Source organism: Salvelinus sp. IW2-2015, linkage group LG5 (genome assembly GCF_002910315.2).
Source record: "Salvelinus sp. IW2-2015 linkage group LG5, ASM291031v2, whole genome shotgun sequence".
Lineage (NCBI taxonomy): Eukaryota > Metazoa > Chordata > Actinopteri > Salmoniformes > Salmonidae > Salvelinus > Salvelinus sp. IW2-2015.
Genome location: NC_036844.1, coordinates 4,448,551 through 4,461,361, shown reverse-complemented (window position 1 = coordinate 4,461,361; position 12,811 = coordinate 4,448,551). Strand labels below are relative to the sequence as shown.

Sequence of the window (12,811 nt, the reverse complement as noted above, 5' to 3'; positions counted from 1 at the left end):
CTAACCATGTGTATGTGACTAATAAAATTTGATTTGATTTGATTTAAGAACATTTTTGAGGATTGAAAATAGACTGTTTCTCCATGTAACCCACATACAAATTAGAATAGTTACGAGCCATGGGGGATCCCATAGCAGTACCACTCGTCTGAATAAAGAAATAATTTAGAAACACGAAGTAGTTGTGTGTGAGTATTATTTCAGCCAATGTTATAATGCATGCACTGGAAGGTAGTTCATTGGGGTCACGTTGCAGAAGAAAATGTTCCATAGCTTCAATACCGCCATCGTGTGGAATATTTGTATATAACGACTCAACATCAAAAGTAACTAACAAAGTTAGTTGGTGTCCCTTTTGGTAGGCCGTCATTGTAAATAAGAATTTGTTCTTAACTGACTTGCCTAGTTAAATAAAGGTTAAATACAAATACAAAGCCTCTTGCGAATTGAAGTTAAATTATGAAACACAAAGAGAAGAAAGATACATTCTTGTATGTTTTTTTTGTTGTACATTTTTGGGGGAAGCCTGACTTCCCTACGCATCCATGAATACACACCACTGTGACTATCTACTTCGTTCGTCCTTCACTAACCTGGCAGAACAGTCATTGCGTTCTGTGAATCCAAAATCATAAAGCTGGCTTTTATTTTGAAAAAAGTGAGATTGACCCGGAAAACCATCGCTAAGTAGCCGGAAGAACGTTTGCAGAAAAAGTTTGCAACATAAGGCATGCATCCATAGAGAATGATAGAGGCCTCTAGTGGCCAAAATTACATTGTAGTATAGGCAGCGCAATTGAGGGCTTCCACCATTTTAATGTGGTCAACTAGGTAGGACTTCCGACTTCATTGGCTGATCCGTCCTGGTGACCCTATTGGAGTCATGTCCAACCGGGTCATGAGGAGGGCAAACGCGAAAAAGAAAATGGACTACTTCAAACCGGAGATTGCCTCAATGGCGCTGCCTATGCTGTCACAGACGCTATAATGGCACATACACAAAAATGAGTCCTCTATCTATCTCTATGGTTCCAGCCATTACCTCAGTGGGTGCATCCATCGAGTTAGATTGGATATAGCTAGCTTAACGGTAGTAAATGGATTCATCTACGTTTAGGTAATACGTGACTGTATACGCAAGAGTATTGGTGCGTGTAACATTACCTATCCGTTAACTTCGGAAAGAAGCAGATTCCCTCATTCCAGCTAGCTAGCCAGCCAGAAAAGCTAACGTAACGTTTATTTTCTAAGCCGATAAACTAATGACCTTTTGACATCTAGCAAAATTGAATATTCTGATAGTTCTAAGTAGCGTTCTATTGTTTTGTAGAACGCAAAGAATAACAGGTTTTCCCGTCCGCCTTGGCTAGCTAGCTAGCACAATACCTCCCACAGATACGGGTTCTACGGGAAATGGTAAGTTGTACTACCGTTTCTACAGCTAGCTAGATCACCTACATGTTCACGTTAGTGTACAATGCACCTTACTACTGAAACTAACGTTAGCTAGCTAGCTAGCTTAACAACGTTAACTTTACAAATGCTAGTTACATTCCTTGAACTCTTAGCTATTACTTTAAATAAAAGGGGCAAAGCTAGCTGGCTAGTCAGAACAGTAGATGTCCTACTCGATACAACAGAGGCAGTCTTGTCTCTACGTTAGTTAGCTAAGAACTCATGTTGCCTTAAACTTGTGAAGTATGTAACGTTAGCTAGTTAGGCCTAAGTAAATGATTGAGGTACACATTTGCTGGTAGTGTTAATGAAATATTCTAAACAGTCAAAGGTGATCTTTGAGAATGTATTTTAACTACGCTTTAAAGGTAAACTCAGCCAAATTATGTTGCCACGAGCAGCACTGCAGTTGAGATTAGCGATACACAACACTTCACTCTGTCACACATTATCCACCCATGTGCACGGATTCGCTTCACGCTGTTAGTTTGGTAGCCACGGGACCAAAACAACCGAGAAGTTGAGCCTCGCGCTTCAACAATCTTAGCTGTTGCCGAAATGTACCTACTAAGTTCTTTGTTTACTTTCTGCATCTACGCCATGTCGCCGAGTCTACCTTTAAACACATAATAATGGTATGTAACGTTTACTGAACCCTGTAACCGCAGGTCGACGTTCTCATGTGTCCATGGAGAAGGCGGCCTTTGAGGGGTGGCTGGAGTCGGTCTCCGCCTCTTTCCTTACACTGAGCGACCAGCAGCGCAACCAGTCCCTGGACCAACTCATCTCGCTGAGCGGTGCAGTCCAGCTGCGGCACCTGTCCAACGGACTGGAGGCGCTGCTCAAGCGGGACTTCCTGCGACTGCTGCCCCTGGAGCTCACCTTCTACTTGCTGCACTGGCTCGACCCGCAGACCCTGCTCACCTGCTGCCTGGTGTGCAAGCAGTGGAATAAGGTCAGGCTCTCTCTGTCATGGTGGTTGGATCTCTGGTGGTGTATAAGCAGTACGACAAAGGTCAGCAGGACACAATGTTTTGGAACGTTCAGATAGAAAAACATGTTATATAGGACACACATGAACAAGGAATGGCTCTATTCATGGCATTTCTATCTGCAATGTTTGGAAACTGAATGTGGCCCAGGCTTCATGTTATACCCTTTTCACACCATCGTGCTGACCTGAACCATACTGTGCTGGCTTGGTTCTTTTTCTACTTTCACCTTTCCAGTGTGGTTCTGTCCAACTATTGGTGGATGCATAACCAGGCCAGCACAGTACAACTCAGTATGTTTGAAGGGGTATTTGTTAGTAGCTGGTGTGCAAGCAATTGAATAAGGCCAGGGTCTCCCACATGTGACACTAGCTAGGTTTCCATCCAATTGGTGACAGATTTTCATGGGAATATCTTAGAATCAGCATAAAGAAAATGTGCATTCTCCCACCAGTGGTGTTTCCACCAAACATTTTCTTTTTGCTTAAGTTTTCATTTACCTAATAAAAATCAAAAGTCATTTTCAACTGTACTGATAGTTTGGTCACAAACGGCAAATGTGCCTCCTCTGGTCTTGGCACGTGTGCTCAAGCCAACAGCTGGCAGATACAGTGCGGGTAGGCTAGTCTACATGATGTTATTATGGTTATTGCAAATATTTTTATTTGTCGAGCATCGATCATCATGCCACCAGAATAAGACCCTCAATGTTTATTGGAAAGGAGCATCAAGCTCATCACAATGCACTTTCACCACCCTGTGAAGATCATCATAACTTGTTTCATCTGTAGACTAATAAACTGCATTGTTTGAGTGGTAGTACCACACATCCGTATCATCATGTGACTATAAGTTGACTTTGATATGTTGGTTATTATATCAATATTGGAGCATAAAGGCGTTTCCACCACAATTAATTATACATACACAAAAAGATCCCACCATGTTGAACAAAAAAATGTGTCTATATTTATAAAATTGAACCGAAACTTCCTGTTTCCATCACAGCTGTCATGATTTWAAAAAAAATGTACGCTATGACTTTACTCGCATAACAGGATGGAAATGTGGTTACTGATAATATTTTGGATTGAGAAATGTACACCTGTGGTGTGGCGCAAGTAAGGACCTATTTTAACGTGTGTTGTAAAATGGTACTTACTCCAACGTTATTGAGGTGAACTTTGATATTGGACCTCCACATGTTGAACCTTTTCTCCTAAGATTTGCCTCGGTTAGTTAGTTAGATTTGACGTTTGTTTGGGTTGCTTGGTCCTCGGTTCCGGTTGAACTATATAATCCTTTTGATAACTCCCGTAGGTGATCAGTGCGTGCACGGAGGTGTGGCAGGGTGTGTGCCGGGACCTGGGCTGGCGCATCGATGACTCCATCCAGGACGCGTCCCACTGGAAGGGTATCTACCTCAAGGCCAAGCTGCGCATGATGCAGTTGAAGGACCAGGAGGCCTTTGAGACCTCGTCGCTCATCGGGCACAGTGCGCGCGTCTACGCCCTCTACTACAAGGACGGCCTTCTCTGCACAGGTGGGTTATATGCGTATGGTCATTCTGGGGTGTGGTGGAGTGGTCTTCAGTGTTCTCCTCCCATAAATTTGGCCAGGTGGCCTATTACTCTTTTGCCTGTTAGGTTGAATTTAAGGTTTAGGTGTTAGCATCTGTGGACAATGCTTCAATTGGCACTTTTGTGCAAAATGTAGTATCTGTAACAATCGCTAGTTTGCTGGAGGTCTTTTGTCGTCTGTTAAAATGTTGTCGTTACATTCATACATGTAATTGTTTAATTCCTCATTTGTAAAACTCAAATTATTTCGTAGGCTCTGATGACATTTCTTTAAAATAAAATGTTAAAGCTGCAACCTCGAGCTCCGGTGCGATAATTTAATTCACCAACGTTTCGACAGCCGAGCTGTTTTCATCAGGCTATCCTCGTTGTAAAATTCACAAATGATCTTGTAGGCTCTGATGACCTTTCTGCCAAACTGTGGGACGTCCGCACAGGGCAGTGCATCTACGGCATTCAGACGCACACCTGCGCCACAGTGAAGTTTGACGAGCAGAAGCTGGTGACTGGGTCCTTTGACAACACTATCGCCTGCTGGGAGTGGAGCACAGGTGCCAAGATCCAGCAGTTCCGTGGGCACACGGGTGCAGGTCAGCGTACCGCTGGGATCCCTACCTTTCCCAGTTCCTGACTTAGGGGTGTTTCATCCATTGTTCATTTTGGGTTTTAGGAAATAACTTTTGTGAGTTAGGCATTGTTTCCTAGAGACAGCTGGACTGTGCTGATCAGTGGGTTTTTGATTGACAAGCAGATATGAACTTTGATTTTATGCATGGGAGCTACCACTACAAGTAGCCTCCATAGACCGGTTGTAGAGACCTTATCAGTGTCTAAATAGCTCTATTTTACAAAAAAATTATCATTCTTAAGGCTACGAATTATGATGGTCACAAATGGCAGAGCCATGTGTGTTGGTGTACTAAAGCCAGGTCTCTCTCCTTGCCTCTGGCAGTGTTCAGCGTGGACTACAAGGATGACCTGGACACGCTGGTGAGCGGCTCGGCCGACTTCTCTGTGAAGGTGTGGTCCCTGTCGGCAGGCGCCTGCCTCAACACCCTCACGGGACATACTGAGTGGGTCACCAAGGTAAACCTGCCTATCAACCTCCTGTCCTTGGTTGTGTTAAGGATTGCTGGAAAATTGAATCGGCATGTTTGTGGGTATCCGTTGAGGACCTGGGGCAGAATTGCACAACATTTTTTGCTAATCTTGAGTAGACATTTGGGATGATTTGTAGATCAGTGATTGTGCCCATTGTCTTGTGCAAATGGATGAAAGGAGAAGGGTTTGCAGTTGCAATCTATAGCAAAGCCCTATCTATCACATTCACAGCTTTTGTTTTGCTGGTACATTTTGTTTACAAACTGTTCAATAAGAATACTAGATGAAGGACCCAAACTCGTCTCACAAACCATTTCCCTTGTGTAGGTGATTCTTCAGAAGAGTGAAGTAGAATCCATGGTACACTGTCCTGGCGACTACATTCTGTTGAGTGCTGACAAATATGAAATAAAGGTAATATGGTTCATTAATTTGTTCTTTGCGTCTGCTGCCATTCAACTTTCATGCAATAATTTAACCCTGTGCTTTTTGTCTTTTGTCACTGTAATACTTAAGATGGCTCCATACAGTGTCCCCCTCAGCACAGTTTGACCACGGTGCTGCTTTCTCTACAGAGATGCATATATTCACACACATATAAAGAAATGAATGTGTGTGTATCATTGGTTATTTCACAGATTTGGCCTATAGGCAGGGAAATCAACTGCAAGTGCTTGAAGACCTTGTCTGTGTCAGAGGACCGTAGTGTGTGTCTGCAGCCTCGCCTGCAGTTTGACGGCCGCTATGTCGTTTGTAGCTCGGACCTGGGGGTCTACCAGTGGGACTTTGCCAGCTTCGATATCCTCAGGTAAACTGCCCAGGGCCTTGTTTCCTGATAGAAACAGAACTTTAACCCTCAAAACAACCAGGTTGTAAACGACTTGATTCCTTGCTAGACTTGCTGTGAATAAGCCACAGAATCCTCAGAACTTTGGAGTATATGACTCACAATATCCATGGTTGCGAACAAAAGGAGTTGTGTGGGTGTTCATACATGGAATGTATCGGAGCCCTTCATACCTGCCAACAATCAGTTGCTGAATCTCCTTCTTTCCAGGGTCATCAAAACGCAGGACCCCGCCAACCTTTCCCTGCTCAGCTTCGGCGAYGTGTTCTCGCTCCTCTTCGACACCGACTTCCTGTATGTCATGGACCTGAGGACAGAAAAGATATCGGGTCGTTGGCCTCTGCCTGCCTACAGGAAGTCCAAACGAGGTTCCAGCTTCCTGCCGGGAGTCACCTCCTGGCTCAATGGGCTGGATGGGCGAAATGACTCTGGCCTCGTGTTCGCCACGAGCATGCCTGACCATAGCATTCACTTGGTTCTGTGGAAAGAAAACCGATAAAGAAAGCTATCGGCGAAACCTACGAGGGCCAGGTTGTCAATTGCCATGTAAACAGGTGCTCTGACTTTCTAAACCCAACATCAAGTTAGATAATGCATGGGCCAAAGTTGTTTTCCCTTTTTTTGTTTTGACACGTGCTCTCATACATACATGCATCATGTGACATGCTGTCAGATAGAGTATTGGAGATGGCTTCGCCAACCATAAGACGCACCGAAACGCTGCTATGAATACAAGGGGAAGAAAGGCCCAGTTCAGAGGGCCAAGGCAGCAGTTGATTTTAGTTCCAACCCTGCCATGGGTCTTCTCACTTTGAAGGAAATACAAGGACCGGAACGGTGGCTTAATGAAGACCGAACTCTCGAAAAACTGCATGGTCTACAACCATTAGACTGTGACAACTTTACAAAAACATTGCAAAACAAGTCAGGCTCTACAGCAGTAGACATTTCCCTTGTATTACCATGTATCAGAACTTTTAAACTTCGGACAAGGTTCTTCAAGCAGTTACGAGGCGGGAAGTTGCCTTAACACAATACTTCGTTACAAGAAAGTACATCTATGACTTTGGCACAGTGTGTCCTACGTTTTCCCTAGACTGTCACCAACCATCCCCATGAGAGTTTTATGTTGAAATGTTCAAAGTGGTTTGGTGCATCGGATTTGTCCCATGTGAAGCGTTGTTGGATATTCAATGTAAATCCATTGTTTGATAATGCTTTTCTGAGGGGTGCTTGTTTTAAAAGTCAACTTGACATTAAGTTGTGCCTTTTGATTTGAATATTCACCTAGGTGTGACAAATCAAACTAGAATTTCATTATTACCAGGCACATTGCAATGAGATAATGAATGTTGTAATTGTATATATATTTTTTATTATCTTTCGTACTCTCCATACTATAACCAACCGCATACAATGTCTTTCTAAACTTACTAGGCTTGTCACGATACCAACATTTTACATCAGGCCAAGTATCATGATGCCACGTTGGAAAAACAAGTGTCCGACCATCCTGTTCGCCCTGTCTGTCCCTCGGAAGCTTGTTACCTAAACGTTCTCCAAAAACCTGTCACTGAAATTCACACTGCTACTCAATACAACACATTGAATTTAACTTCACACTGTATAATAGAATGGCTGATTTGGTCATATTTGGCTGGAGGAATATACATGCATAATGATCTGCATGTCATTGTCAGTAAGGGGAAAACACTGCTTGGAACCTTTACTCTTCAGTTAAGACATTTCCTCACGCTCATACACACCACTCTCCCTCCCAGAAACACACATAGTCCCATGCTAACAACTTTTAAAGGGATAGGCACCAAACAGAATTTAAGGAGCACCAGAAAGTAATCGATTTTTGATATAGTTTAGGCCTATATGAATTCTACCTTTTGAAGCACGTCATGAGTAGCAGACCCTTTTCCTTCCTGTGCCAATCAAATGTGCCTAAGCCTACTGTCAATTACCAGGTTGTTGGCTAGCTAGATAACATGATTGAATGTTGTTTGTAATCAAACCAATAATGAACAACCCGGGATTAGTTTAAAACGGCCCGCGACATGGTTTGTGAAATTATATCAAATGCGCACGAATCCCGATAGAAAGGGGAAAAAGGCATTCCGTTAATATGGAAAATATTTTTTGAACATTTAGGCCAACTAAAGACAACGTTTTTTGTTGTTGCTGTAAAGCATGCCTGTCGCAAAAGAGTGTTCATTTCACCTCTCTGACACTGCATGCCGGTGAACTACTTGGACTGGTCTGTGCTCTTGGTAATAACAGGCGATGAAATAATACAATGTATCAACATTGCTCGCTATTCCAAAGTAACAAATGTACACATCTAACAGAAGACTCTGCGTCCTCGCTCGCCATCGTGCATACATTTATTTTGTCCCCCCACACCAAACACGATCACGACACGCAGGTTAAAATATCAAAACAAACTCTGAACCAATTACATTAATTTGGGGACAGGTCAAAAAGCATTAATGGCTATTTAGCTAGCTTGCTGTTGCTAGCTAATTTGTCCTGGGATATAAACATTGAGTTATTTTACCTGAAATGCACAAGGTCCTCTACTCCGATAATTAATCCACACATAAAACGGCCAACCGAGTCATCTCTCATCCTTCCAGGCTTTTTCATCTTTGAATTTATATGGTGATTGGCATCTACACTTTTACCACGACTACCGGCAACACAGTTCGTCTTTCAATCACCCATGTGGGTATAACCAATGAGGAGGTGGGTACCTGCTTCTATAAACCAATGAGGAGATGGGAGAGGCAGGACTTGCAGCTCGATCAGCGTCAGAAATAGAAAGGAGTTCCATTTTAGCCCTTGGCAACGCAGACGCTCGTTGGCGAGCAGTATGGGTGCAATAATTGAATAACATGGATTTCTACTGCGACGCTCGCGTCCGGTCTGGTCAGCATGTAAATTCTATGTATTTTTAAACTGACGGCGGAATAGACGCGGGTGAGTGAGGGCTGTAGTGGATGCAAGCACTGATTACAGCTGCGACACCTGATACGCGAATGACAGAAGTGGATATCATTGGACCTGCGCATACAAGAGACTAGTGGCTGTTGCATAAATTCAACTGAATTTAAACATTTTACAGCAGGCTCTTTAGTTTGGCAGGGCTGAACAAGTCGGTAGTATCGTGAAACGGTACAATGGTGTTCTAAAATGTTGGTATTATAAAGATCATCCGTTTTGGTACCTTTTTATTACCGTGGTACCGGTATACCGTGCAACACTAAATCTTGCCACCGTGTAACACTAAATCTTGCCGCCATTTACCCTACATGATTCACTTGAATATTTCTTGTGAATTGCGGTATTGAAGTATAGACCAGGTAAATGTTTTCTTTACAGGATTTGAAGTTGGGAAGTTTGCACAATGTTAGGGTTATCAGCTTGGGAGTCAAAGCAAGACTTGACTCTCAGCTATGTTTTACAGTGACATTCGGTTCAGCAGTGTACTTAGCAGACCGAGTCACTAATTTTAAGAGCAAATCCCCATCCATGCAGTTTTTAAATGTCCATTTCAACACGTACATATGTGACTTTCTCAAAAGATCACATTGGTTGCTCAGAGGTGAATTTAGCCCAGAGATGTTTTAATACTCTGAAAGAGACCTCAAACATATCAGGAGTCTTACCAGTTAAGTGGGAAAGACCGGATAGATTTTACACCAAGGCTGTTTCTGAAAATGTTAATAGCTGTTAAATGCATGCTTCTTCCATTCTTGTTTCATCAATTCCTTGCCCTCCCTCTCAACGCTCATTGGGGGAGGTCTGAGGGAGGGACCTAGGATCTTCTCCAATGAAAGGTAAAGAGGTAGTTGAGGAAACAAGGATGGAGGCAGCAAGGATTTGACAGCTAGTAACATTTTCAGACAGCTTATGCTTCCCTTCTCCCAAGTTCTATAATCTGTACAGACAAGTAGCTCTCCTGCCATTCTATTGATGCCTTACTAAGCAGATGGTGAATGGTATGGTAAACCTAGACAATCTCATGTTTCATTAGTTCAAACAAGGCCTCTGAGGTCAGACCTCTACATGCATCGCCTCACTAAACTGTATTGCACTGTAATAGCATCACACACACCCAACCAATCTTTTTTTTCAATTGCATACATCAATCAGCTTAATTCAGGTATGTTGGTTGTATATAACAATATTGCAATCTTTCAAATAAATGGAAGTTGCTAACCTTAATGATAGTTTGTCTTTTTTTCCTCCCTATGTGTTAAATAGGGAAATTAGATGTTTCCTTACCTTGAAATCTATGTACAAGAAGAAACTGCAATCGACACTCCTACCCAAATAATGTTGTTGACTTGTTCTATACTCGTATTGGTGGCTAACACAAATTGGAGAAAAAACACAACTCAAAAATGCTTGCTATTTCCTCAGAGAACATGATATTTTGGCTCATTGGCTGAGCTGGCCAATCGGTGGTCTCCTGGCATGAATATTTTTAATGACCAGTATACTGGCTGAAAGAAGTTGGCTAGCAAAAGCGATTTTAAGACAATACCTGGTTAGACTGTTTCCAAGTTACAGTGCATTCGGAAAGTATTCAGACTCCTCGACTTTTTCCACATTTTGTTACGTTACAGCCTTATTCTAAAATGGATTAAATAAAGGTTTCTACAACTTGATTTACCACCTGTGGTAAATTAAATTGATTGGACATGATTTGGAAAGGCACACACCTGTCTATATAAGGTCCCACAGGAGAGAATACAGTAGACGGCACACGTGTGATTTATGACCCTACTTGATGGGTCATGTGTGTATGCCCATATATGGGCATCCTGCAGGACATCCTGCCTTCCTTTCTCACGGTAGGGGGAGGGTGTTTATTTAACCAGATAGTGCATCTGTTCCTTTGAAGCTGTCATGATGATTGATGTGTAGGGACCTCGTTGAACTGGGGGATGTGTTTGAACATTTCAAAGAGTATGGCCCCCACCCTGTTGTAGTGACCCTAGGGCTGTTGTCTATGAAACAGGAATGTCCGGGGTTATTGGGGGGCAGAGGCATTATAAATAAACCCCAGAACACCAAACAAGAAATAAAAATAAACCCAGAACACTAAACACCAAATTAAACATGTCTCCTAGGCCAATTGTAGGTGTACTTTGTGCCTCGTGTCAAGAACATCGAGGACATTCTGTGTGAGGCCTCTGAATGTTTTAATGGAGTTTTGGATATGAATGATGGACATATGGGTTACGTTTTCCAACCGGAGGATTCAACTTTGAAGATTTTCACAGACAGCGGCCACAGCTCCCTTTATCAAACAAAACCCAGGAGTTTTTCTGGCTTAAGATACTGCTCGGGCTATGCCACATCGAACACGCCCTGAGTGGGGCAACGCTGCCCGGGTATGCGTTGGAGTGTGCGGGCGAGCTGATTTGAAAGCCATAAGAATCTCTTCAATGGCGTATAGTCCAAAGTGACAATTTTAGCATGTGCCCAATTCAATAGTTCAAATGCAACAAAATCAGTTAGTTCTTATATACACTGCTCAAAAAAATAAAGGGAACACTTAAACAACACAATGTAACTCCAAGGCAATCACACTTCTGTGAAATCAAACTGTCCACTTAGGAAGCAACACTGATTGACAATAAATTTCACATGCTGTTGTGCAAATGGAATAGACAAAAGGTTGAAATTATAGGCAATTAGCAAGACACCCCCAATAAAGGAGTGGTTCTGCAGGTGGATGACCTACAGACCACTTCTCAGTTCCTATGCTTCCTGGCTGATGTTTTGGTCACTTTTGATGCTGGCGGTGCTTTCACTCTAGTGGTAGCATGAGACGGAGTCTACAACCCACACAAGTGGCTCAGGTAGTGCAGGTCATCCAGGATGGCACATCAATGCGAGCTGTGGCAAGAAGGTTTGCTGTGTCTGTCAGCGTAGTGTCCAGGCATGAAGGCGCTACCAGGAGACAGGTCAGTACATCAGGAGACGTGGAGGAGGCCGTAGGAGGGCAACAACCAGCAGCAGGACCGCTACCTCCGCCTTTGTGCAAGGAGGAGCACTGCCAGAGCCCTGCAAAATGACCTCCAGCAGGCCACAAATGTGCATGTGTCAGCATTGGTCTCACAAGGGGTCTGAGGATCTCATCTCGGTACCTAATGGCAGTCAGGCTACCTCTGGTGAGCACATGGAGGGTGTGCGGCCCACAAAGAAATGCCACCCCACACCATGATGGGGTGGAGTGTGAGATATCTTGCGAGGAAGAGACAAGGTCTGATCAGGTCACAGCTTGAAAATGGGGAATTAGAAACGGATGGGTGTCTGGGTTAATCATATAGCCCCTTTATCTGTAAGAAAGGAATAGTAAAATTGATTAACTAATTATAACATGTTTTAAAAGGTCTGTACTAAATATTTAGAATTAAATAAAGGGTTTTAACGAAAGGAATCTGTCTTTTCTCTCTCCCAGTGTGTCTCAGAGAAGTGCGTGTGCGGGCGTGTTTGTGTTTCAAAACAAAGTTTTTTTCGGTGTGGTGTGTGCGTATGTCTCTTCAATTGTGCTTGAAACAATTCAAAATTAGGGGTCATCTAAATATAAGCCTCTCAAAATACAAGTTTTACCCGAGGATGCGTGTGGGTTGTGTGTGCGTCTCTTCAATTGTGCTTGAAACAATATCGGGTCATTAGCACACAGGTTGTCTCCAAAAAAAGGAGCTCTAATTCAAACATGCAAAGATATATATTTGATACAATTACCCCGTTAAAAAACTGGTGGTACAATATCACTTCTCATTGTGTACATTTCAAGGTTTCACAAACAT

The 12,811-nt window shown here is 43.0% G+C and overlaps 1 protein-coding gene across 2 annotated transcripts; it reads left to right on the top strand.

Moving 5' to 3' along the window:
- Positions 1 to 810: 810 nt before the first annotated feature.
- LOC111963821 (F-box/WD repeat-containing protein 2) lies at positions 811 to 10,211 on the top strand. Of its 2 annotated transcripts, XM_023987363.3 has the most exons (8): positions 814 to 1,416; positions 2,124 to 2,410; positions 3,768 to 3,990; positions 4,423 to 4,617; positions 4,980 to 5,113; positions 5,456 to 5,542; positions 5,767 to 5,936; positions 6,186 to 10,211. In XM_023987363.3, the coding sequence occupies exons 2-8, from the start codon at positions 2,144 to 2,146 to the stop codon at positions 6,472 to 6,474; spliced, it is 1,365 nt and encodes a 454-aa protein (XP_023843131.1). In that variant the 5' UTR covers positions 814 to 1,416; positions 2,124 to 2,143; the 3' UTR covers positions 6,475 to 10,211. The 2 variants fall into 2 exon arrangements, with proteins under 2 accessions (XP_023843132.1, XP_023843131.1); XM_023987364.3 differs by lacking the exon at positions 4,423 to 4,617 and having other exon boundaries at positions 811 to 1,416.
- Positions 10,212 to 12,811: the final 2,600 nt, after the last annotated feature.